This window comes from Oncorhynchus mykiss, chromosome 8 (genome assembly GCF_013265735.2).
Source record: "Oncorhynchus mykiss isolate Arlee chromosome 8, USDA_OmykA_1.1, whole genome shotgun sequence".
In the NCBI taxonomy this organism is placed as follows: domain Eukaryota; kingdom Metazoa; phylum Chordata; class Actinopteri; order Salmoniformes; family Salmonidae; genus Oncorhynchus; species Oncorhynchus mykiss.
Window position 1 is genome coordinate 35,859,260 of NC_048572.1, and position 27,547 is coordinate 35,886,806.

General features: G+C 42.7%; 1 protein-coding gene across 7 annotated transcripts in view; it reads left to right on the forward strand.

Moving 5' to 3' along the window:
* LOC110529234 (mitogen-activated protein kinase-binding protein 1) overlaps positions 1–27,547 on the forward strand; it is a 46,693-nt gene that overhangs the window by 4,300 nt on the left and 14,846 nt on the right. For 6 of the 7 annotated variants that reach the window (XR_005052867.1, XR_005052866.1, XM_036985394.1 and 3 more), the window contains exons 2-20: positions 9,096–9,187; positions 13,157–13,219; positions 13,359–13,416; positions 14,300–14,470; positions 15,375–15,512; positions 15,731–15,913; positions 16,464–16,624; positions 16,841–17,030; positions 17,170–17,298; positions 17,516–17,700; positions 17,782–17,999; positions 18,188–18,258; positions 19,159–19,356; positions 19,907–20,018; positions 20,114–20,177; positions 20,329–20,439; positions 20,730–20,768; positions 23,778–23,932; positions 24,027–24,064. Coding sequence is in view for 5 of the 7 variants with exons in the window: in XM_036985394.1 (XP_036841289.1) it covers positions 9,096–9,187; positions 13,157–13,219; positions 13,359–13,416; positions 14,300–14,470; positions 15,375–15,512; positions 15,731–15,913; positions 16,464–16,624; positions 16,841–17,030; positions 17,170–17,298; positions 17,516–17,700; positions 17,782–17,999; positions 18,188–18,258; positions 19,159–19,356; positions 19,907–20,018; positions 20,114–20,177; positions 20,329–20,439; positions 20,730–20,768; positions 23,778–23,932; positions 24,027–24,064 (2,376 nt within the window). In the remaining 2 variants the exon portion in view is untranslated. The remainder of the gene's footprint in view (positions 1–9,095; positions 9,188–13,156; positions 13,220–13,358; positions 13,417–14,299; positions 14,471–15,374; positions 15,513–15,730; positions 15,914–16,463; positions 16,625–16,840; positions 17,031–17,169; positions 17,299–17,515; positions 17,701–17,781; positions 18,000–18,187; positions 18,259–19,158; positions 19,357–19,906; positions 20,019–20,113; positions 20,178–20,328; positions 20,440–20,729; positions 20,769–23,777; positions 23,933–24,026; positions 24,065–27,547) is intronic. The other variant, XM_036985393.1, reaches the window with a different exon arrangement.

Below are 27,547 nucleotides of genomic sequence, written 5' to 3' on the forward strand. Positions count from 1 at the left end.
ATCAACACTATGAAATAACGCATGGAATCTTGTAGTAACCAAAAAAGTGTTAAACAAATCAAAATATATTTTAGATTTTAGATTCTTCAAAGTAGCCACCCTTTGACTTGATTACAGCTTTGCACACTCTTGGCATTCTCTCAACCAGCTCCATGAGGTAGTCACCTGGAATACATTTAAATTAACAGGTGTGCCTTGTGATAAGTTAATTTGTGGAATTTCTTTCCTTAACGCGTTTGAGCCAATCATTTGTGATTGTGACAAGGTAAGGGCGGTATACAGAAGATATACAGCTCAAATAAGCAAAGAGAAACGACAGTCCATCATTACTTTAAGACATGACGGTCAGTCAATCCCGACAATTTCATGAACTTTGAAAGTTTCAAGTGCATTCGCAATAACCATCAAGGGCTATGATGAAACTCGTTCTCATGAGGACCGCCACAGGAAAGGAAGACCCAGAGTTACCTCTGCTGCAAAGGATACGTTTATTAGTTACCAGCCTCAGAAATTGCAGCCCAAATAAATGCTTCACAGAGTTCAAGTAACAGACACATCTCAACATCAACTGTTCAGAGGAGACTGTGTGAATCAGGCGTTCATGGTCGAATTGCTGCAAAGAAACCACTACTAAAGGGACACCAATAAGAAGATAATTCCTTGGACCAAGAACCACGAGTAATGGACATTAGACCGGTGGAAATCTGTGCTTTGGTCTGATGAGTCCAAATTTGAGATTTTTGGTTTCAACAACCTTGTCTTTTAGAGACGCAGAGGTGGTGAACGGATGATCTCTGCATGTGTGGTTCCCACCGTGAAGCATGGAGGAGGATGTGTGATGGTGTGGTGGTGCTTTGCTGGTGACACTGTCAGTGTTTTATTTAGAATTCAAGGCACATTTAACCAGCATGGCTACCACAGCATTATGCAGCGATACGCCATCCAACTTGGTTTGTGCTTAGTTGGACTATCATTGTTTATTCAACGGGTCAATGACCCAACACCTCCAGGCTGTGTAAGGGCTATTTGACCAATAAGGAGAGTGATGGAGTGCTGCATCATATGACCTGGCCTCCACAATCACCCATCCTCAACCCAATTGAGATGGTTTGGGATGAGTTGGACCGCAGAGTGAAGGAAAAGCAGCCAACTTGCTCAGCATATATGGGAACTCCTTCAAGACTGTTGGAAAAGCATTCCAGGTGAAGCTGGTTGAGAGAATGCCAAGAGTGTACAAAGCTGTCATCATGGCAAAGGGTGGCTACTTTGAAGAATCTAAAATATATTTTGATTTTGTTTAACACTTTTTTGGTAACTTCATGATTCCATATGTATTATTTCATAGTTTTGTTGTCTTCACTATTTTTCTGCAATGTAGAAAATAGTAAAAATCAAGAAAAAACCCTTGCATGAGTACGTGTGTCCAAACTGTTGACTATATATACACTGTGCGTTCGGAAAGTTTTCAGAAGCCTTCACTTTTCCACATTTTGTTATATTACGCCTTATTCCAAAATTGCCCAAAACATTTTCCCCTCATCAATCTACACACAATACCCCATAATGACAAAGCAAAAGCAGGTTTTTAGACATTTTTGAAAATGTATTTTTTTATAACAAAAGAGATATATAATTTACATAATCACAGCCTTGTGTCTTGGGTATGACGCTACAAGCTTGGCACACCTGTATTTGGGGGATTTTCCCCCCCCATTCTTCTCTGCAGATCCTCTCAAGCTCTGTCAGGTTGGATGGGGAGCGTTGCTGTACAGCTATTTTCAGGTCTCTCCAGAGATGTTCGAACGGATTCAAGTCCGGGCTCTGGCTGGGCCACTCAAGAACATTCAGAGACTTAACAGTCTTCATATGAATGAATAGTCAACGTTACGACATTAGATCACCCCTGCGTTGTCTTGGCTGTGTGCTTAGGGTCATTGTCTTGTTGGAAGGTGAAACTTTGCCCCAGTCAGAGCGTTCTGGAGAGGGTTTTCATCAGGTATCTCTGTCTGTACTTTACTCTGTTCATCTTTCCCTCGATCCTGACTAGTCTCCCAGTCCCTGCCGCTGACAAACATCCCCACAGCATGATGCTGCCACCACTATACGGATTGCGCAGTTTGGCCTGGCGGCCAGCTCTAGGAAGAGTTTTGGTGGTTCTAAACTTCTTCCATTAAGGAATGAGGGAGGCCACTGTGTTCTTGGGGACTTTCAATGCTGCATGTTTTGGTACCCTTCCCCAGATCTTTGCCTCGACACAATCCTGTCTTGGAGGTCTACGAACAATTCCTTCGACCTCATGGCTTGGTTTTTGCTCTGACATCCACTGTCAACTGCGGGACCTTAAATCGACAGGTGTGCCTTTCCAAATAATTTCCAATCAATTGAATTAACCACAGGTGGACTCCAGTCAAGTTGTAGAAACATCCCAAGGATGGTCAATGGAAGCAGGATTCACCTGAGCTCAATTTTGAGTTTATAGCAAAGGGTCTGACTACTTACATAAATAAGGTATTTCTGTTTTTTACTTTTAATAAATTAGCAAATCAATCTAGAACCTGTTTTCGCTTTGTCATTATGGGGTCTTGTGTGTAGATTGATGAGGAAACAAATGTAATGTAGAAGAGAAAACCAGGGGGAGACTCGTCGTGTTCTGTAATTTTCATCGTAGGTACACTTCAACTATGACAGACAAATTTAGAAAAAAATCAGGAAAATCACATTGTAGGATGTGTGAATTAATGAATTTATTTGCAAATTATGGTGGAAAATAAGTATTTGGTCACCTACAAACAAGCAAGATTTCTGGCTCTCACAGACCTGTAACTTCTTCTTTAAGAGGCTCCTCTGTCCTCCACTCGTTACCTGTATTAATGGCACCTGTTTGAACTTGTTATCAGTATAAAAGACACCTGTCCACAACCTCAAGCAGTCACACTCCAAACTGCACTATGGCCAAGACCAAAGAGCTGTCAAAGGACACCAGAAACAAAATTGTAGACATGCACCAGGCTGGGAAGACTGAATCTGCAATAGGTAAGCAGCTTGGTTTGAAGAAATCAACTGTGGGAGCAATTATTAGGAAATGGAAGACATACAAGACCGTGGGGCTCCACGCAAGATCTCACCCCGTGGGGTCAAAATGATCACAAGAACGGTGAGCAAAAATCCCAGAACCACACGGGGGGACCTAGTGAATGACCTGCAGAGAGCTGGGACCAAAGTAACAAAGCCTACCATCAGTAACACACTGCGCCGCCAGGGACTCAAATCCTGCAGTGCCAGACGTGTCCCCTTGCTTAAGCCAGTACATGTCCAGGCCCGTCTGTAGTTTGCTAGAGAGCATTTGGATGATCCAGAAGAAGATTGGGAGAATGTCATATGGTCAGATGAAACCAAAATATTACTTTTTTTTGTAAAAACTCAACTCGTCCTGTTTGGAGGACAAAGAATGCTGAGTTGCATCCAAAGAACATACCTACTGTGAAGCATGGGGGTGGAAACATCATGCTTTGGGGCTGTTTTTCTGCAAAGGGACCAGGACGACTGATCCGTGTAAAGGAAAAAATGAATGGGGCCATGTATCGTGAGATTTTGAGTGGGCATTGAAGCAAGGGCATTGAAGATGAAACGTGGCTGGGTCTTTCAGCATGACAATGATCCAAAACACACCGCCTGGGCAACGAAGGAGTGGCTTCGTAAGAAGCATTTCAAGGTCCTGGAGTGGCCTAGCCAGTCTCCAGATCTCAACCCCATAGAAAATCTTTGAAGGGAGTTGAAAGTCCGTGTTGCCCAGCAACAGCCCCAAAACATCACTGCTCTAGAGGAGATCTGCATGGAGGAATGGGCCAAAATACCAGCAACAGTGTGTGAAAACCTTGTGAAGACTTACAGAAAACGTTTGACCTCTGTCATTACCAACAAAGGGTATATAACAAGGTATTGAGATAAACTTTTGTTATTGATCAAATACTTATTTTCCACCATAATTTGCAAATAAATTCATTACAAATCCTACAATGTGATTTTTCTGGATTTTTTTTCTTCTCATTTTGTCTGTCATAGTTGAAGTGTACCTACGATGAAAATTACAGGCCTCTCATCTTTTTAAGTGGGAGAACTTGCACAGTTGGTGGCTGACTAAATACTTTTTTGCCCCACTGTAAATTTCATCAGAAGTTGGCTTTATACTGGAGTAGAGAAGGGGTGTTCCACTGACTGATCAGAAGTTACTATGAAAAGCTATTCTCATTTACATAGACTAAAATCACATTGTTGTCTTTCCAAAAGTATTCTTATACTTAACCATTTATTTTATACAACAGTCGGATGCAAACCCCATAATTGAGAAGTGTTTACAAACAAATATACAATAATGTGGATCTCCTGTCTCTCATGAGGTCACCAAATGAAACAAATTCGACATGGTCATTCCTTGATTTCCCACCGACCATTCGAACTGTCCGGATTTACAGAGATACTGTTTCATTATTCAACCTTCTGATGTTACATTTTGGCCAAGTCTCTCTCTGTGTCCCAAAGGCACACATTCCAATCCCAATACTACAGACCCAGAAGCAGAGTATTTATGACCGTCATAAAACTGTGGAGAGAGATAGGGGCACATCATGACATTAACAATTCCACAACTACCTAATACACACAAATCTAAGTAAAGGGATGGAATAAGCATATGTACATATAAATACAGTGCCTTGCGAAAGTATTCGGCCCCCTTGAACTTTGCGACCTTTTGCCACATTTCAGGCTTCAAACATAAAGATATAAAACTGTATTTTTTTGTGAAGAATCAACAACAAGTGGGACACAATCATGAAGTGAAACGACATTTATTGGATATTTCAAACTTTTTTAACAAATCAAAAACTGAAAAATGGGGCGTGCAAAATTATTCAGCCCCTTTACTTTCAGTGCAGCAAACTCTCTCCAGAAGTTCAGTGAGGATCTCTGAATGATCCAATGTTGACCTAAATGACTAATGATTATAAATACAATCCACCTGTGTGTAATCAAGTCTGCGTATATATGCACCTGCACTGTGATAGTCTCAGAGGTCCGTTAAAAGCGCAGAGAGCATCATGAAGAACAAGGAACACACCAGGCAGGTCCGAGATACTGTTGTGAAGAAGTTTAAAGCCGGATTTGGATACAAAAAGATTTCCCAAGCTTTAAACATCCTAAGGAGCACTGTGCAAGCGATAATATTGAAATGGAAGGAGTATCAGACCACTGCAAATCTACCAAGACCTGGCCGTCCCTCTAAACTTTCAGCTCATACAAGGAGAAGACTGATCAGAGATGCAGCCAAGAGGCCCATGATCACTCTGGATGAACTGCAGAGATCTACAGCTGAGGTGGGAGACTCTGTCCATAGGACAACAATCAGTCGTATATTGCACAAATCTGGCCTTTATGGAAGAGTGGCAAGAAAGCCATTTCTTAAAGATATCCATAAAAAGTGTCGTTTAAAGTTTGCCACAAGCCACCTGGGAGACACACCAAACATGTGGAAGAAGGTGCTCTGGTCAGATAAAACCAAAATGGAACTTTTTGGCAACAATGCAAAACATTATGTTTGGTGTAAAAGCAACACAGCTCATCACCTTGAACACACCATCCCCACTGTCAAACATGGAGGTGGCAGCATCATGGTTTGGGCCTGCTTTTCTTCAGCAGGGACAGGGAAGATGGTTAAAATTGATGGGAAGATGGATGGAGCCAAATACAGGACCATTCTGGAAGAACCTGATGGAGTCTGCAAAAGACCTGAGACTGGGACGGAGATTTGTCTTCCAACAAGACAATGATCCAAAAGCAAAATCTACAATGGGATGGTTCAAAAATAAACATATCCAGGTGTTATAATGGCCAAGTCAAAGTCCAGACCTGAATCCAGTCGAGAATCTGTGGAAAGAACTGAAAACTGCTGTTCACAAATGCTCTCCATCCAACCTCACTGAGCTCGAACTGTTTTGCAAGGAGGAATGGGAAAACATTTCAGTCTCTCGATGTGCAAAACTGATAAAGACATAACCCAAGCGACTTACAGCTGTAATCGCAGCAAAAGGTGGCGCTACAAAGTATTAACTTAACCTTTCTGATCTCCCCATCCCGGATCCGGGTTCGTGAATACAGACTCAAGCTCATTACCATAACGCAACGTTAACTATTCATGAAAATCGCAAATGAAATGAAATAAATATGCCATCTCTCAAGCTTAGCCTTTTGTTAACAACACTGTCATCTCAGATTTTCAAAATATGCTTCTCAACCATTGCAAAACAAGCATTTGTGTAACAGTATTGATGGCTAACGTAGCATTTAGCATTAGCATTCAGCTGGCAACATTTACACAAAAAAACAGAAAAGCATTCAAAAAAATCATTTACCTTTGAAGAACTTCAGATGTTTTCAATGAGGAGACTCTCAGATAGCAAATGTTCAGTTTTTCCTGAAAGATTATTTGTTTAGGACAAATCGCTCCGTTTTCTGCGTCACGTTTAGCTATGAAAAAACCCCTGTATCCAGGATTGTGTAAATCTATCAGCAAGCTCATTAGCATAACACAACGTTAACTATTTATGAAAATCGCAAATGAAATGAAATAAATATGCCATCTCTCAAGCTTAGCCTTTTGTAAACAACACTGTCATCTCAGATTTTCAAAATATGCTTCTCAACCATAGGAAAACAATAATTTGTGTAAAAGTAGCTAGCTAGAGTTAGCATTTCGCGTTAGCATTTAGCGTTAGCATTAGCGTTAGCATCCAGCACGCAACATTAACAAAAACATAAAAGCCTTCAAATAAAATCATTTACCTTTGAAGAACTTCTGATGTTTTCAATGAGGATACTCTCAGTTAGATAGCAGATGCTCAGTTTTTCCAAAAAGATTCCTTGTGTATTAGAAATAGCTCCGTTTTATACATCACATTTGGCTACCAAAAAAAATCCATAAATTCAGTCCTCAAAACGCAAACTTTTTTCCAAATTAACTCCATAATATCGACTGAAAACATGGCAAACGTTTTTTAGAATCAAGCCTCAAGGTGTTTTTCACATATCTCTTCATTGATACATCGTTCTTGGATACATGCTTTCTCTCCTGAATCCCAGGAGAAAATGACCGCACCTGAAGATTACGCACAAATTTAGACAAAGGACACCGGGCGGACCTCTGGAAAATGTAGTCTCTTATGGCCAATCTTCCAATGATATGCCTACAAATACGTCACAATGCTGCTAAGACCTTGGGCGAACGACAGAAAGTGTAGGCTCATTCGTTGCGCAATCACAGCCATATAAGGAGAGAATGGAAAACAGAGCTTCAGAAATTCTGCTAATTCCTGGGTGATGCATCATCTTGGTTTCGCCTGTAGAATGAGTTCTGGGGCACTTACAGACAAAATCTTTGCAGATTCTGAAACTTCAGAGTGTTTTCTTTCCAAAACTGTCAAGAATATGCATAGTCGAGCATCTTTTCGTGACAAAATATCGCGCTTAAAACGGGAACGTTTTTTATCCAAAAATGAAATAGCGCCCCTAGAGCTCTAAGAGGTTAAGGGGGCTGAATAATTTTGCACGCCCAATTTTTAAGTTTTTGATTTGTTAAAAAAGTTTGAAATATCCAATAAATGTCATTCCACTTCATGATTGTGTCCCACTTGTTGTTGATTATTCACAAAAAAATACAGTTTTATATCTTTATGTTTGAAGCCTGAAATGTGGCAAAAGGTCGCAAAGTTCAAGGGGGCCGAATACTTTCGCAAGGCACTGTATATGGATGAGGAATGACCGAGTGGCATAGGCAAGATACAATAGATGGTCTGATGAAACAAAAATAGAACTTTGAAAAATAAAAATAGAACTTTGGCCATAATGACCATCGCTATGTTTGGAGGAAAATGGGGGACACTTGCAAGCCAAAGAACACCATCCCAACCATGCTGCACGGGGGTGGCAGTATCATGTTGTGATGGTGCTTTGCTGCAGGAGGAATTGGTGCACTTCACAAAATAGATGGCATCATGAGGCAGGAACATTTTGTGGTCATATTGAAGCAACATCTCAAGGCATCAGTCAGGAAGTTGAAGTCGCAAATGGCTCTTCCAAATGGACAATGACCCCAAGCATACTTCCAAAGTTGTGGCAAAATGGCTTAAGGACAACAAAGTCAAGGTATTGGAGTGGCCATCACAAAGCCCTGACCTAAATGCCATAGAACATTTCTGGGCAGAACTGAAAAAGCGTGTGCGAACAAGGAGGCCTACAAACCTGACTCAGTTACACCAGCTCTGTCAGGAGGAATGGGCCAAAATTCACCCAACTTATTTTGGGAAGCTTGTGGCATTGCTACTAAATATTAATTGAGTGTATGTAAACTTCTGACCCACTGGGAATGTATTTGGCCAAGGTGTATGGAAACTTCAGACTGTAACTGTAGAACAAGATGGAAGCCTGTAGGAAACATTATGCTGAAGTACTGAAATTCCCACAGAAGAACATAGTTTGGAGAACATTAAGAAACAATTTCAGAACGTCCCCAATGTCAAACCAAGTTGGTGAACGTTTCTAGAACATTACCAAAATTGAAATTAAATATAAACATGTTTGAACTTTTATGAAATGTTAAAGTAATGGAATAACAATATATATATATATATATTTTTTGCTAAGATCCTTACATATGCTGAGAATCTTCCAAAGCCAAGCAACTATACTGCACCATTCCCAGAAAATTGTTTGAAGGTTGTATGCAAAATAACCATAGGATAACCAACCACGCTCTAAGAAACATATGGTTCTCAGAACGTTATTTGCTAGCTGGGTGGTCCATCAGGGCTAATCTTCCAGGGTTCATAAACAGACATGCAATACATAAGGGATCATCAACGAGGGGCTATGCATGAACAACGTTGCATTATTTTCCAGAGAACGCATAGAGCCCCGAGTTGATTATCCCTTTTTATAAAATCCTCTCAGATCTTCACTAATGCATAGTGATTGCGGGCTAGGGACCAGGGCTGGATTTGGGATTGGCTTGTTAAAACTCTAGAATTGTCTGTCTCCCTCTGTAGGTGACTTTGGAGAGGGTCCTGGGAATCACAGCCTCTGGTAACAGTGGTCTGGCCTGTGACCCCCACTCTGGACTTGTGGCCTATCCTGCTGGGTGAGTCTAGGGGGAGAGAAAGAGAGAGAGTTTTGAGTGCGTGCATGCCATACCTGGTTTCAAATACTATTTCAAATGTCTCAATTACTTTCGCATACATTCAGATATATTGTATTTGAAAAGAGTAGTCATGTTTTTGAAAATACTCAAATACACTCCCATTAATTTAACTCAGGTATTTTTACTGAACAAAAATATAAATGCCACGTAAAGTTTTGGTCCCATGTTTCATGAGCTGAAATAAAAGATCCCAAAAATGTTACATATGCACAAAAAGCTTATTTATCTCAAATTCTGTGCACAAATTTGTTTACATCTCTGTCAGTGAGCATTTCTCTTTTGCCAAGATAATCCATCCATCTGACAGATGTGGCATGTCAAGAAGCTGATTTAAACAGCATGATCATTACATAGGTGCACCTTGTGCTGGGGACAATGAAAGGACACTCTAAAATGTGCAGTTTTGTTACACAACGCAATGCCACAGATGTCTTAAGTTTTGAGGGAGTGTGCAATTGGCATGCCGACTGCAGGACTGTCCACCAGAGCTGTTGCCAGAGAATTTAATGTTCATTTCTCTACCATAAACCGAATCCAATGTCGTTTTCGAGAATTTGGCAGTACGTCCAACTGGCTATACAATTGCAGACCACGTGTAACCACACCAGCCCAGGACCTCCACATCTGGCGTCTTCATGTGCGGGATCATCTGAGACCAGACACCCAGACAGCTGATGAACGTGTGGAGTATTTCTGTCTGTCATAAATCCCTTTTGTGGGGAAAAACAAATTCTGACTGGATGGGCCTGGCTCCCCAGTGGGTGGGCCCGTGCCCTCCCAGGCCCATCCATGGCTGCGCCCCTGCCCATTCATGTGAAATCCATAGATTAGGGCCTCATTTATTTATTTTGATTGACTGATTTCCTTATATGAACTGTAACTCAGTGAAATTGTTGCATGTTGCGTTTTCTATTTTAGTTCAGTATAGTATTTAAAACAAGTATTTACATTTAAAAGTACAATTTGGTAGACTATTCCTCTTTTTTTCTATTTTTTTTAAATGTTTTTTATTTTTTATTTTTTACAAATAACCATTGAAATACTCAAGTATTTACTCAAAAACACATACATTTGAGCCCAGGTCTGGTGCATGCGTGCGTGACTACATGTGAATAAAAGAGATTCGGAGAGAGATTGTCACACTACAATGAAACCTGAAAGCTTATCAAGCACTGTTTGTGGTATCTGTCTGTGTGTTTTTTTTCTTCTCTGATCTGACAGTGCTCATCAAATAATGTTAAAGCCCCCATGCAGTCTTTTTAAATCATCAGTGTATGTCTTAAATCATTGTGTGTGTGTTTTATTTCATGAAAATAAGTATTTTTATCATTTATTTCCCTGGGCCTCCTTTTGCCATTGAAATGCTCAGTCTGATTGTGTGGGCGTGTCAATACAAATGTAAATATATTTACATACACAACCCTGATTGGAGGATATGATCATCTAGACTGTGCAAATAAAATATGATTGGTCAGAATAATCAGATCAGATTGTGATGTCATGCTGTGGGCCAAAAACAGTCTGAAATTCCAGTAAAATGCTCTTTAGGTGCTCTTGCACCTAAAGAGCATTATCATAATTTTCACAACTTCAGAGTGTTATTTCAACCTTTATAGTGTCAAAATATAATTACAAAATAATTCAAATCACTTTTTGGACTACACTGCCCCTTTTTAAAGCTCATCAAGATTGCTCTGTAATACTCTACTCTCATCCCGGGACTCGTTCCCTACGTGTTGCTTTAACTTCACTCGTGTAGGGGGCACTATTTTCACTTCTGGATGAAAAGCGTGACCAAAGTAAACTGCCTGCTACTCAGGCCCAGAAGCTAGGATATGCATAAGCTAGAATATGCATATAATTGGTAGATTTGAATAGAAAACACTCTAAAGGTTCCACAACTGTTAAAAGAATGTATTTGAGTAAAACAGAACTGAGAAAAATCCATCCAGGAAGTGGGATTTTTAAAAATGTTTGTAGTTTTCTATTGAATGCCATTACAGTATCCATTGACTTATGACTCAAATTGCACTTCCTATGGCTTCCACTAGTTTTCAACAGTCTTTTTAGAAATTGTTTCAGGCTTGTATTGTGAAAAATGAGGGAGTAAGCACTCTGAGTGGACACTGCAGTGTCTCAGAGCTTTTTCATGCGCGCGACCGAGAGTGCGCCTTTTTCTTGTTTGACAACGTTAATATTGGTTGAAATATTATTGATTATTTAGGCTAAAAACAACATTGTTTTAAATGTTTCTATGAACTTTACGGACACTATTTGGATTTTTCGTCTGCCTGTTGTGACTACGTTTGAGCCTGTGGCTTACTGAACAAAACGTGCGAACAAAACTGAGATTTTTGGATATAAACAGGGACTTTATCGAACAAAACAAACATTTATTGAGTAAATGGGAGTCTTGTGAGTGCAACCATATGAAGATCATCAAAGGTAAGTGATTAATTTTATCTCTATTTCTGACTTGTGTAACTCCTCTACTTGGTTGGTTACTGTTTGTAAAGTTTTGTCTGCTGGGCGCTGTTCTCAGATAATCTCATGGTATGCTTTCACCGTAAAGTCTTTTTGAAATCTGGCAATCTGAGTTAATCTATAAACCGATGTATAACACTTTCTGTTTTTGAATTTGGCGCTCTGCAATTTCACTGGATGTTGGCCAGGTGGGACGCTAGCATCCCACGTACCCTAGTGAGGTTAACTGTGCTGTACACAGAGTTGCTGTTCCATCTTGCAGACTATGTAAGGTCCTTGTTCAACATTAGCAGTGCTGAATACGTCCAAGCTAAAATGGGATGGGGTTAGAGGGATGAACGAATGGAGTATTTAGTGGACGATCAGCATTTCATTTCTCCGAGTTGCTGTGGACTCTGTCTGCCTGTAAGCAGAAACAGTAAACAGAAGCAGAAATGCAGTAAGTAGGCCATGCTTCCTAAAAGCCTCTGTCATAACCTTATTATTCAGGCCAATGTCTGGAACAACAAGAGAATTAGGTCCTTGGACTAGCTCTGCGCCAAGGACTGTGTGTGTGTGTGCCATTGTTCATACCTTTGCCAATCCTCCTCAGCCCCTCTATTTTAAACTCCTGGCACACTTAATAGGCCAGGGACGTGGTTCACACATCGCTGTTTCTCATAGCTGCCAGCGTGTCCTGTCTTAATTAGCGGCCAGTGTATCCTGTCATAATTTACACCCTCACATTCTCTGTGACCAGGAAGTGATGATAGCAGGAAGTGATAGGCACACATTATGACAGGGACTCGGGTATCTGATTTTGAATGGCAGTCAGGTAGAAGCTCATAGAGGTTCACACGATTTATCAGGCAGGCTTAGAGATTCTGTTTAGGATCAGTGGAAGCTTTACAGTAGTAACACTGCTTTACATATTATATATTCAGGATTAAGGGAAGCGTTGTTGCAGAATACAGAACAAACAGCCCTTCTAAAGCCTGTTGGTTAACTAACACCCCTTTTGGGTTGCTACTGTTACATACAGTGCCTTCAGAAAGTGTTCATACCCCTTGACTTATTCCACATTTTGTTGTGTTACGGCCTGAATTCCGAATGTATGAAATAGATTTTTTTTTTCTCCCACATCTATCTTCTCACAATACCCCATAATGGCAACGTGAAAACGTGTTTTTAGAAATGGTTGCAAATTTCTTGGAAATTAGATGCAGAAATATGTTATTTACATAAGTATTCACAGTGAGTGCCATATTCCTCACTGCCTTTTTGGAAATGCAAATTGCCCTTATGTCATGTAAATATTACTCTGCAGCCACATGTTACTCAGCTGCCGATAAAGTGCATAAGACGATGGTCAAATTTAATGGGAGGATACAGTGTAATTACACTGTAGTTACAGTAGTAATCCCTGATGTTTCTCCTGCTCTGTAGCTGTGTGGTGGTTCTGCTGAACCCCAAGAAGAACAGACAGCACCACATCCTGAATACATCCAGGTGAGACATGACTCATTCACACCACCAACCCCTAATCACCATCCTACTCATTACCTAATCATCCTCTACCCATCCCCGAAACACGCACTGATACATGTATGACTGTTAACCACAGAATACTCTTCTCTCTTTTTAACAGGAAAACTATCACAGCTCTGTCCTTCTCTTCAGATGGCAAATACTTGGTCACAGGAGAGGTGAGTTGTCTGTCTCTGTCTCTGTGTCTGTCTGTCATCCTCAAAAGCTGGTTAGAGGGTTTGATAGAATATCTCCCTGTGTTGTAGTGCGGTTGTACTGTAGGTATGGTAATGTTCTAGCTCCAGATTAGCTCATGTGGCTCTACGCTGCTGTGTTGATGTGACGCCTAATCCCAGCTAGCCAATCAGAGCCTAAGTAAATCCCTCTCTGTAAATAGGTGATCACTTCAGAGTTGCCATAGCAGCAGGGGTCAAAGTTCCAAGTACCATGCTCATAGGACTGCTGTTGGTTACACACACGCACGCACACACACACACACACCTCTGGGTAGAAGTAACCCTTAGGTAGAGATCTAGGATCAGTTTTCCCTTCCCAATGCTAACCTTAACCATTAGGGTGGGGGAAGACGTTATCATTGGTTATTGAGGAAGGTATCTCAATTGAATCCTTCCTACATTTCCTTTTCTTTTGGGTCATGGTTAAAGACTAGAATATCACTGATAGACTTTGTCATTTTATTGATTTGAGTCCCTTACTTTGGAAGCAATGATTAATCTGTTACAGAAGCAGAACAATCAGTAGGATAAAGACTAGGGGTAAAAATGTGGACATCTCTGAGAGGACGATCTGATAACACACACTGTTTTTCATAGAGTCTCTGTATCCTCAGTCATCCATGTCCTGAACTCTGACCTGGGCACAGTCACATTCACGTAACAACCTTTTTGACCTTTTTGATAGTGTGTGAAATGCTTCAGACTGTGTGGATTGTGGCTGACACGGCATGTGTAATCTCGCGGTGACTTTATCTCTCTCTCCCGCCTTCTCTCCCTCTATCTCCCCTTCTCTCGTTCTCGTTCTCGCACTCCCTCCCCCTCCCAGTCGGGTCACCTGCCTGCGGTGCGTGTGTGGGAGGTGTGTGAGTTTCGGCAGGTGGCGGAGCTGCAGGAACATAAGTATGGCGTATCCTGTGTGGCCTTCTCTCCCAACAGTAAATACATTGTCAGCGTGGGTTACCAGCACGACATGATGGTCCACGTCTGGGCATGGAAGGTACGCCAGCAGCCTCTGGCCAATAGGCATCCTACTTAAGTTGCCCAATGTCACCTTTTCTGTCAACAAATGAAATTCTCATCTGCCCTGTGTGACCTTTCTATGAGCCAATATTGTCTGCCCTTCTGCTATAGCCACGGCCCCAGAGACAGCAACATCCATATTATCTACCCTTCTGCTATAGCCACTGCCCCAGAGACAGCAACATCCATATTATCTACCCTTCTGCTATAGCCACTGCCCCAGAGACAGCAACATCCATATTATCTACCCTTCTGCTATAGCCACTGCCCCAGAGACAGCAACATCCATATTATCTACTCTTCTGCTATAGCCACTGCCCCAGAGACAGCAACATCCATATTATCTACCCTTCTGCTATAGCCACTGCCCCAGAGACAGCAACATCCATATTATCTACCCTTCTGCTATAGCCACTGCCCCAGAGACAGCAACATCCATATTATCTACCCTTCTGCTATAGCCACTGCCCCAGAGACAGCAACATCCATATTATCTACTCTTCTGCTATAGCCACTGCCCCAGAGACAGCAACATCCATATTATCTGTCCTTCTGCTATAGACACTGCCCCAGAGACAGCAACATCCATATTATCTACCCTTCTGCTATAGCCACTGCCCCAGAGACAGCAACATCCATATTATCTACCCTTCTGCTATAGCCACTGCCCCAGAGACAGCAACATCCATATTATCTACTCTTCTGCTATAGCCACTGCCCCAGAGACAGCAACATCCATATTATCTACCCTTCTGCTATAGCCACTGCCCCAGAGACAGCAACATCCATATTATCTACTCTTCTTCTTGTGTAACTGCCACAGGGTCTATACTTCTATGGTTACTGCCCTCATACATTTTGTGTTTTTGTTGTGGTTGCAGAAGAACACAATAATTGCTGCTAACAAGGTGTCCAGTAAGGTGACAGCAGTGTCCTTCTCTGAGGATAGCTCCTACTTTGTGACAGCAGGGAACAGACACGTCAAGTTCTGGTACCTGGACCACTCCAAATCTATCGAGGTACTTTCATCTCTGTTCCTTGGGTTTCTGTGCAGGCTAATGCTACTAATTGTGAGCAGAATAACAGAATGGCTAACTCTTGTTACTCATTGCATTTCACACTACTAACTAACTGCATTTCTCTCTCTCATTTCTCTCCAGTCCCTTTGCTGGGGCGCTTTGGACTCCTGATGCTAAGTCTCATACTAATAACACTAGTGTTTCTGTTGTCTGTGCAGGCCAGTGCTCCAGTCCCTCTGCTGGGGCGCTCTGGGCTCCTGGGGGAGCTGAGGAACAACTTCTTTTGTGACGTGGCGTGTGGGCGGGGCTCTAAGGCCGAAAGCACCTTCTGTATCACCACCTCCGGCCTGCTCTGTGAGTTCAACCCCAAGAGGATGCTGGACAAGTGGGTGGACTTACGGGTGAGTCACTGACAGATGGACGGGCCTATGGGTGAGTCACTGACAAATGGGTGGGCCTATGGGTGAGTGACTGACATCGGAGTGTGAAGGTGCCTTTGGACTGTTAACAGATGGCCTCGTGCTAGGAAATGGCCGGCATGTGTCTGTGGAGGGAAACGAGTTAATGTCTGTCTTTGGTATGGACTCTGTCCAACTGAAGGCTCTATTGAGGTCTGTTTGTCCCCTGTGTCCTGCCAAGCAGTAAGGGGATCACAGAGAGGTTAGGGACGGGGACAGGATGTGTTTGAGATACTTTCAATGGGAACACCTTTGTCCATCCAGGAGTGAGGCCAGGAAATTGAGCATAGATATGTAAACTAGATCATTACTGACTGGATCCTCGGGTCCTTGACACTAGATTTCATCTATTGGATAACTTCCTGCCCTCTATAGACCGTGCGTAGCAGTGCCAATCTCTGTGTCTGAGAAGCACCTTCAAGTCACTCTTTAATGTTACCAATTGAGTCATTGGTAGACTGATTGGTTGATTGATATCTTCCTGTCCCCGTAGACCAGTGTGGCCAGGGCTCTGTGTGTGTCAGAGGAGCTGATCTTCTGTGGCTGTGCTGATGGGATGGTGCGAGCCTTCAGCCCTGCTGACCTGGGGTTCATCTGTACCCTGCCAAGACCACACCACCTTGGCACTGATGTGTCCAGCATCACCCAGGCCAGGTGTGACACACACACACACACACACACACACACACCTCTGGGTAGAAGTTACCCTTAGGTATAGATCTAGGATCAGCTTACGAAACTAACCTTAGGTCAGTTTCTAGAGGCATCTTCACAACCCTGTTTTGCAACCAATATTAGGAGTTGAAGCAGGTTTCTCCTGGTACACCATGCATTAACATAAGTCACACATTACTTATTTTCTCCCATCAGCCACCTGTTCTCCAACAAGATGTCCGCCCGCTACCCTGACTCTGTGGCGGTGACCTATGACCCGGCCAGTCATTGGTTGAGCTGTGTGTATAATGACCACAGCCTGTATGTGTGGGATGTCAGGGACCTCCACAGGGTAGGCAAGGTGCATTCTGCCCTCTACCATGCCGCCTGTGTTTGGGACCTACAGGTAAAATGTCAAGATATCAGAGTACTATTTGAGGGCTGTAGAGATGATTAAGTGTCTCATTAGTTGAGGCTTGAGTGTTCCTTTACAATACCATCGCATCCTTCTCCATGTGTTCTTCCTCCCCTTCTCTGTTCTCCAGATGGTCCCGGAGGTCCCAGAGTCTGGCCTGTCTTCGGGAGAGTTCCTCAGCTGTTCAGCAGACAACACTGTCCGACTGTGGAGTACAGAGAGGCAGGGACACACACATCCGCAGAATGTTCTCAGTAAGGTATGTGTCCAACACTTAACCGTGTACTCTAGTAGATGCCGACCCACCTCTGCATGTAAAAAGCTGTGTTGTGTCGAGATCAACTGTTAACCCTCTTGCTGTATTGGCTCCTGGCAGTCATCTTTCTCCCTCACCCCCGCTGGTCTCCGGCCATCCTTCTTTCGTCCACTATCTCTGGCCATTCTTCCTTCTTTCATCCACCTCTCTTAACCCTCAGGACTTGCTGAAGGTGCTCTATATGGATGAAAACACCGCCGCCCTGGTGGAAACGGAGGGAAGTGTGTCTGTTAGCACAGAGAAGACAGACGGACAGACGGCAGAGACCAGGACAGGCATTAGGACCATCTGTGTCAGCCCCGATGGGAAACACCTGGCGTCTGGAGACCGCAACGGGATGCTGAGGTACGGAACGGGAAGAGAATGGACTGGAGGCTGGTTATGTCTGTGCAGGGTGTGTGTGTGACGTGTGTGTGTGTTCTGCAGGGTTCATGACCTCAGCAGTATGACAGAGATTCAGAAGGTGGAGGCCCATGACTCAGAGATCCTGTGTCTGGAATACTCTAAACCAGAGACGGGTCTGAAGCTGTTAGCCACCGCGAGCCGCGACCGTCTGATCCACGTCCTGGATGCTGAGAAAGACTACGGCCTAGTCCAGACCCTGGACGAACACTCTTCATCCATCACCGCTGTCCGATTCGCTGGTGAGTGACCTGTAACCTCCCGGCATCAGAGCGAAAGACGTTACCATGACGTCAACATATGTAGAACAGAAACGGTCTATGTAGTAAGGTTTGACAGTAGGAGATGCTGTATGTAAGATCTTTGTCATGGTCAAAGCTCTGGGGTTGTTCTCATGGCTAGGGTTACTTTGCCTCTTCCCCCCCCTCAGCCAATGACAACAAGGTGAGGATGATCAGCTGTGGAGCAGACAAGAGCATCTACTTCCGTACGGCTCACAGGGTAAGGCACTCAACACTCAGTCAGGCTACACAGGGTAAGGAACACGTTAGGGTGTCACGTTGCAATTACGGAAGACCAACATTTGCGTCGTTGTAAATGCAACGCTTTGTAACTAACTGGGTTTTCAGTATCTCAACATTTGCAAAAGAGACAGCAGTCATCATCATCCACTCTTCATCCTTCCCTTTTCAAATGTCCCTATTAGGATAATGGATAGGGGAATGGGACTACGGTTAAGTTCTGGAACATTAGTCCATCGCAGGGACAGGGTTCCACTTCCAGACCCAAAAATGTCTTGTTAACTTTCCCCGTGTAAATAGACGTTATTTGAGTGGCAGTTTAGGAAACAAACACTGACATACATCTCTCTCTCTCACTCTCAATCTGATCTTCTCTGGCAGTGCTCTCTGTTCCATCTATTATCATGCTCTTTGTTTTTACCAAGTGGCTGCCTGTCGGTATTTAATTCAGAGAAATTGCACACCCCATCTTGTTTTTCAGAGTTTTAAAAACATCCGTTACCGTCTGTAAGTGAATGTAGCTCTGCTTGTACATGAACTGCAGACACTGAGCATAGAGAGTAGAATACCTTAAGATGATAGCATTATTGTTCAAGAGGAAGCTAGATAACGCCGACAGAGGTTGTTGTTGTTGTTCTCTCCTCCCTCAGACAGACGGAGGTACAGAGGTTGTTGTTGTTGTTGTCGTTCTCTCCCCCCTCAGACAGACGGAGGTACAGAGGTTGTTGTTGTTTTCTCCCCCCTCAGACAGACAGAGGTTGTTGTTGTTGTTGTCATTCTCTCCTCCCTCAGACAGACGGAGGTACAGAGGTTGTTGTTGTTGTTCTCTACCCCCTCAGACAGACGGAGGTACAGAGGTTGTTGTTCTCTCCCCCCTCAGACAGACGGAGGTACAGAGTTCAGGCGCTCTCACCACGTGGTGAGAAAGACCACTCTGTATGACATGGATGTAGAGCCCAGCTGTAAGTACGCTGCCGTGGGCTGCCAGGACCGATGCATCAGGATCTTCAACATCAGCAATGGGAAGCAGAAGACATTCTACAAGGGTTCACAGACTGAGGATGGCAGCCTGCTTAAGGTTTAGTATCATTCAACTCTTAAACTCTTGTCAAAAACAGAGAAAATGTCAACTCTCTGTTGCTGCTCCTCAAAGAAGGTCTTTATGAAGCTTGTGATAGTTACGGCGTTTCGACTGGAGATGGGCACTGATATGGCGTCAAATCTGTATCCATGTCATTTTGGTTTGACTAAATAGCATTGCAACTGTGTGGACTTCACTTACCACGGATTTGTGACATTCAGACAACTTGCTTGCCCATTGGGCCATTTCACAGGTGTGAATGTTCTGGGGGCTTAACCTACCCACCCAGTTTTGGGGTACAATGGGAAGTCTGTGGATGGCCCATCAGCAGGCAGTTAACTATGCTAAATTGAGAGCCGGTGAGATGATTTTGTGCCTGGGGGAACAGTCACGTATGCTCTTTTACATAGTAATTTACATCAAGGATAAACCGATATCATGATATGCCTGGCTCCTATTGATATCAAACGATATTGATATAATTTGAATTGTTGATATTGGTACCATCACTAGTTTCACCCTTTTTGTTCTGTTATGTCCCATGCAGGTGCAGACTGATCCGTCTGGTCAGTACGTTGCCACCAGCTGCTCTGATAAGAACATCAGCATCTTTGACTTCCGCTCTGGTGTGTGTGTGGCCACCATGTTCGGACACTCTGGTAACAGACCATGACATACTGTACACACACGAACACACACACAGAGTATCAAAATAACCTACCTCCCAGTTGATTCATTCTTTTCCTGCTCTCAGAGATAGTGACTGGGATCAAGTTCACCAACGACTGTAAACATCTGATCTCTGTGTCTGGGGACAGGTATGACCCCTGCCCTGGTGTGTGTGTGTGAGTCTGTCTGTCTGTCTGTCTCTGTCTGTCTGTCTGTCTGTCTGTCTGTCTGTCTGTCTGTCTGTCTGTGTGTCTGTGTGTCTGTGTGTGTGTCTGACTGATGGCCTGTTGTCTATTCCAGCTGTATCTTCGTGTGGCGTCTGGCTCCAGAGCTCACCATGAGTATGAGAGAACGCCTTTCCCAACTAAGACGAACCCTCCTCACACCCCCCTGCAACACATCCACACTCAGGTAAAGGATTGGATGGGTGTAAGCAGTAGGGTAACAGTTTCCACAAGAAACCAAGGAGTATGTCCAGTCCTCTAGCACAGACATTTCAAAGTCTCCTAAGGCTGGGTGGTGTACCATATCTGACTATATACCGGTATTGATGCACGATCCGGTTTGGGTTTTACCTTCTAAGACGGTATTTCAATGTTTGGTTTGTTAAATATGATACGCTACGTGTAGCGTCCGTTTTTATAGTTTAGTCCGCTACTTGAGTCGTCTCTCTCCCTCTCTTCATTCCGATTTCCTCACAGACTAAGCCCCGCTCCCTGTCACTCAAGGAGCCACCGCAGGTAATTCATCTCCACTCTCCTCTCGCCAGGTTACATTTTATTTTTGTACTTGGCGCCACTCTTCCTCACCACACTGCTTCCCTCTACACTCAGCTCCTTTCCTTCTCCCTCGCTGTCCATTTCCACATCTCCACGCTCTTTCCGCTTCTTCAGCTGGTGTAGTAGCAAACTGTTCAAATTGTTATTGTATCTTGAATTTGACGCCATGTCACCTCCACAAGAATATGTCAGCTACATGAAACTGCTAAGAGAAAACATTTAATGTTGCCGTAACAAGTGCGCTGAGAGTCGGGAAGCAAGTACAGGGAGTGAGTGTTATGAGGTGCTGGTGCGCTTGACGATGGTGACAGGTGTGCGGGATAATCAGCAGCCTGATGACCTAGAGGCCGGAGAGGGAGTATAAGTGACGGTACCCCCCCCTTACCGACGCGTAGCTCCAGCCGCAGGACGCCGACAAAGGGGACGAACCCGAGGATCAGGAGCAGACCGGTCACCCCTGCTGAGGAGAAGGAACCTGACAGACCGGCTGAGGCACGAGAGCCTGACGAACATGTGGAAGCAGGGGAGCCTGGCGATCCGGCTGAGCCAGGGGAGGCAGGGGAGCCTGGCGATCCAGCTGAGGCAGGGGAGCCTGGCCTGTAGCGGCTCCCGGACCCGACGTCATTTACACTGGCACAAAAAAACAAACCCTGATACTTCCCTTAGGTGAGGTGTTATTCTGTAATGACCGAGTCGGGAAGCAAGTACAGGGAGTGAGCGTTATGAGGTGCTGGTGCACTTGACGAGGGTGACAGGTGTGCAGGATAATCAGCAGCCTGATGACTTAGAGGCCGGAGAGGAATTATACGTGACAGTTGTGAAAGATTAGAAAACACTGACCAACACTTTGGTTCCTACCCTGTCACAATAACTCCTCCCTGGCTTTTTTATGTGTTTTTTTATTTGTCATGTCAAATTAAACTGTACTCAAAGTTCCCACAATTATATTATATCTATAGAATTATAATAGTCATTCTATTCCCATGATTCCAACTGTTCACCCAAGTGTTTTGATCTAAATCGCAAGTCAAATCGTAATTGCAATATTTGGTCAAAAAATAAGGCCTATATTTTTTTTTGTCCATATCATGCACGTGGAAATGATCTCAAATGAGTGCAAGAAATGCATAAATTGATGAAAATGCTAAAACAATGTTGGGGTTAAAGTTTGACTGATCGGTAATAAAACAATCAGAATGGAGAATGCACAATTTACATTTCTTGAAATATCTTAGAACGTACAGTGCCTTGCGAAAGTATTCGGCCCCCTTGAACTTTGCGACCTTTTGCCACATTTCAGGCTTCAAACATAAAGATATAAAACTGTATTTTTTTGTGACGAATCAACAACAAGTGGGACACAATCATGAAGTGGAACGACATTTATTGGATATTTCAAACTTTTTTAACAAATCAAAAACTGAAAAATTGGGCGTGCAAAATTATTCAGCCCCTTTACTTTCAGTGCAGCAAACTCTCTCCAGAAGTTCAGTGAGGATCTCTGAATGATCCAATGTTATAAATGCACCTGCACTGTGATAGTCTCAGAGGTCCGTCAAAAGCGCAGAGAGCATCATGAAGACCAAGGAACACACCAGGCAGGTCCGAGATACTGTTGTGAAGAAGTTTAAAGCCGGATTTGGATACAAAAAGATTTCCCAAGCTTTAAACATCCCAAGGAGCACTGTGTAAGCGATAATATTGAAATGGAAGGAGTATCAGACCACTGCAAATCTACCAAGATCTGGCCTTCCCTCTAAACTTTCAGCTCATACAAGGAGAAGACTGATCAGAGATGCAGCCAAGAGGCCCATGATCACTCTGGATGAACTGCAGAGATCTACAGCTGAGGTGGGAGACTCTGTCCATAGGACAACAATCAGTCGTATATTGCACAAATCTGGCCTTTATGGAAGAGTGGCAAGAAGAAAGCCATTTCTTAAAGATATCCATAAAAAGTGTTGTTTAAAGTTTGCCACAAGCCACCTGGGAGACACACCAAACATGTGGAAGAAGGTGCTCTGGTCAGATGAAACCAAAATGGAACTTTTTGGCAACAATGCAAAACATTATGTTTGGTGTAAAAGCAACACAGCTCAACACACCATCCCCACTGTCAAACATGGTGGGGGCAGCATCATGGTTTGGGCCTGCTTTTCTTCAGAAGGGACAGGGAAGATGGTTAAAATTGATGGGAAGATGGATGGAGCCAAATACAGGACCATTCTGGAAGAACCTGATGGAGTCTGCAAAAGACCTGAGACTGGGACGGAGATTTGTCTTCCAACAAGACAATGATCCAAAACATAAAGCAAAATCTACAATGGAATGGTTCAAAAATAAACATATCCAGGTGTTAGAATGGCCAAGTCAAAGTCCAGACCTGAATCCAATTGAGAATCTGTGGAAAGAACTGAAAACTGCTGTTCACAAATGCTCTCCATCCAACCTCACTGAGCTCGAGCTGTTTTGCAAGGAGGAAAGGGAAAAAAATTCAGTCTCTCGATGTGCAAAACTGATAGAGACATACCCCAAGCGACTTACAGCTGTAATTGCAGCAAAAGGTGGCGCTACAAAGTATTAACTTAAGGGGGCTGAATAATTTTGCACGCCCAATTTTTCAGTTTTTGATTTGTTAAAAAAGTTTGAAATATCCAATAAATGTCTTTCCACTTCATGATTGTGTCCCACTTGTTGTTGATTCTTCACAAAAAAATACAGTTTTATATCTTTATGTTTGAAGCCTGAAATGTGGCAAAAGGTCGCAAAGTTCAAGGGGGCCGAATACTTTCACAAGGCACTGTATGTGTTGCCACACTAGGGTCACGCACTACTCATTAAGCACATTTTTTATTTTGTTATTCAAAAACATCAAATACCATCATACAATCCCAAAATATTAAAATATCATGATATTATATTTTTGCCATATCGCCCAGTCCTACTGTCTCGTTGTTGTGTGTGGTATAGGCGTGAGGTGTACAGTGCACCGGCTCTTGGTCTGATGTCATCAGAGAGTGACCGTGAGGTGGAGGATCCAGAGGAGAGGGACGATCCCTGTGACCTGGAACAGATCACAGTAAACAGTAACACCTCCTCAGGGAGTAGCCATGACGACGACGCAGGTACAGAACAGAGTCGTCATATCTGGATGTAACATTTGTGAAACTTCTACCTATAGGGTCTCTACATGAAATACTGCATTCTTGTCTATTATAGGTGCCTCGGATGAAGGACAGGACTGGGAATCGAAGAAGGTTTGTTGAACTGTTGTAGTTACGCACGCACACACACAGAGGTTGCTCCATTCTGCCCTCTGCTGGTCATGCTACTCTCTTTCTTACTACACTCCCCTACATATTTATTTGGACAGTGACACTAATTTCCTTATTTTGGCTCTATACTCCAGCATTTGAGATCAAATGTTTTATAATTCATTATGAGGCAACCGTACAGAATGTCATATTTTATTTGAGCACACTTTCATACATATCTGTTTTATAGTTTAGAAATAAAAACACTGTACCTACCCAGCTAGCACATAACGTTCTGAGAACCATATGTTTCTTAGAGCTTGGTGAGCGCGTGGTTGTGCTATGGTTATTTTTCATACAAACTTCCCACAACTTTCTGGGAATGGGGCAGGATAGTTCCTTGGCTTTGGAACATTCTCAGCACATTTAAGGAACTTGACAAAAAAAAAAAAAATCTTAGTATGTCATTACTTTAACAGAACGTTTCCTAAACATTCAAACATAGTTGCATTTAATTTCAGTTTTAGTAATGTTCTAGGAACATTCTCCAACTGGTTTGCTGAAGGTTTCCTCATGGTTTTATTTAACTTAATTGGGATAGGGGGCAGTATTTTCACCTCCGGATGAAAAGCGTGCCCAAAGTAAACTGCCTGTTTCTTATACTCTGTGAGTATAACAGAACTGATATGGCAGGCGAAACCCCCCAAACATGTCAGCTTACCACTGTTATCAATGGCTAGTAATATAATTAATTATAAGCCAAAGTCCTCCCAAATTGCAGTTCCTAGGGCTTCCACTAGATGCCAACAGTCTTTAGATAGAGTTTCAGACTGGTTTTTGGAAAAATGACCCAGAAATTGTAGTTTTTCTAGGTGGCTCCCATTTTGGCTGTAGTGTTTCCAAGTGCGTGGAAGAAAGTGCGTTCTTTCTTATTTATCTCCGGTAATGAACATACTATTCTCAGTCTTACATTTGTTCATGTATTTGCGTATTAGGATACCTAAGGTTTGATTTATAAATGTTGTTTGACTTGTTTGGAAAAGTTTTAGTAACGTTTGGGATTCATTTTGATGGAGAGAAACTGAGTGGATTATTGACAAGCGCACCAGCTAAACTGAGTTTTTATGGATATAAAGAAGGACATTATCGAACAAAAGGACCGTTTGTGATGTAACCGCGACCTTTTGGGGTGCCAACAGAAGAAGATCATCAAAGGTAAGGCATTTTTAATATCGCTATTTCTGATTTTCGTGTCGCACCTGCCTGGTTGAAATATGTTTTCCATGTGTTGGTATGCGGGGCGTTGTCCTCAGATAATCGCATGGTTTGCTTTCACCGCAAAGCCTTTTTGAAATCTGACACCGCGGCTGGATTAACAACAAGTTAAGCTTTATTTTGATGTATTACATTTGTGATTTTCTGAAAGTTAAATATTTATAGAAATTTGAATTTGGCGCTCTGCAATTTCATCGGATGTTGTCGAGGTGTCCCGCTAGCGGCACACCTATCCTAATGAGGTTGAAGTAATGTTCTCAAATTGTTCCAGGAACATTAAGAAAACTTTCCATGAAAACCACAAGAAAACATTAACTTTCGGAGAACGTTCTAACAATGTTATCTAATTAATTGATAATTCCCGAGAAGCAAACCGTGACGATTTATCCTCAACCCACCTGCTTTGAGGGCATTATCACTTTTATACAACGGGTTACCAACATATTCAAGTAGTGATTGACATTTTTAATTAATAATGTTATTTTTATTAATACATTCATACCATTTCATCCTTCCACAAGATATAGCCCCAACACAAGTCTAGGGTTGCTACCCAAGCCGGCTGGTTGTTCGTTCTATTGGTTCGGTGGCCAGAGATGCGACCAAGTTGTTCAGTCTTTCTGTTCTGGATCTATGGACGCGACTCAGTCGTTCGTTCCATTGCTAGCTAGCCAACTACGGCTAATTTACAAAATCGCCAAAAAGTGCAGATAGAATAACAACAGTAGTTGTATTTGCATTAGTTTATGCTGTTTTCTAGTGACAGTTATTTGGATTCATCCATAACAATGAGCTAATGAGGTGCGATGTCGCCTGGCATAGACAATGTGTTCACTCATCAGGACATTGGTTCAGAGGAGCTAGCCAATAAATAACACAGCTAACACAATCACTTCAAACTGAATCTGGAAAGACTGCAAACTACAGTAGCTGCACTTCGTTTAGTTTGACCTTTTTTACCTATATATCCATAAAACTTATGCAAGCTGATTCATGAGTTCGACTGGCTGAGAAACGCTCCCTGCCTGTCTCTCGTCCCGACTCGTTCATTACTATGGGACAGCTCGAGATCAAATTTGAATATTGAAACAATGTTGCAAATGTTGGAGAGACGGACAGCAAGGTTTATTCAAATCTCCGCTGTTGAAAACTAAATGTTGGTCGAGAAGAAATGTGAGATAATGTAGATGCTTTTTATGCTGGAGATCAAGTTGAAAACTTGCCTGGCTGGACTGATGAGACAGTGGATTGTGCAGTCAGATGGAACAGAGTGAATAGGCATTTTAACGTCCTAGATTTAGCCGGTGGTAACTTGTGGAATAGACACCGGCTGTAATGCGGTTTTAACCAGCATTCAGGATTAGACCCACCCATTGTGTAAAAACATACACATTCCGTTCTCAGCGTCAACAAAACTCTCCCTATCCTCTATCTTAAGTATGTGCAGGTGTTTTGGCCACGCCCACTAATTGACCACACCTGATCTTAATGAGGGCTTGTTTCCTTTTAAATAGGGTCTGTTTGAATAGATCAGCTTTGTATGAGTTTAAAAAAATATGGCGTGCTAGCTCCATCCTGGTGGTGCTGTGGACTAATTCTATGGATAGAGAACAGAAGATTATAGGTTTGAATCTGACTGATGCCGTGTCACAACATTTTGTATGCATGAGTAAGGAATTTCCATGTGTTTGGAGTAATTTATTTTTTTCACCAAAAACAAGCTAGCAATGTTATTAAAAGTCTTATTGAAACATTCAGTGGAAGTTTTTAGGAAGTTTTTCATAAACCTCCAAATAACCTATAATTTCTGTTCTCAGAGCGTTAATAAAACCTCCCAAACTTCTAAGGAACCATAGTAATAAAAAAATCACTTCTGACTCAATGTTTAAAAAAACGTTCAGTTTCACCGATCAGGAAACTTAATTCCCAGAACTAATGGAAAACCAAAAACGTACGTTCACACAAATTCCAAGGAACCAAATGTGTTAGCTGGGTAGTCCCCCCCATTTGAAGGTGTCATGAGTATTTGGAAAAATGCACTTGTAGTGTATTACATTTAGTCAACATTGAGTATTTGGTCCCATATTCCTAGCACACAATGACTACATCAAGCGTGTGACTCTACAAACTTGTTGGATGCATTTTCAGTTTGTTTTGGTTGTGTTTCGGATTATGTTGTGCCCAATAGAAATGAATGGTAAATAATGTATT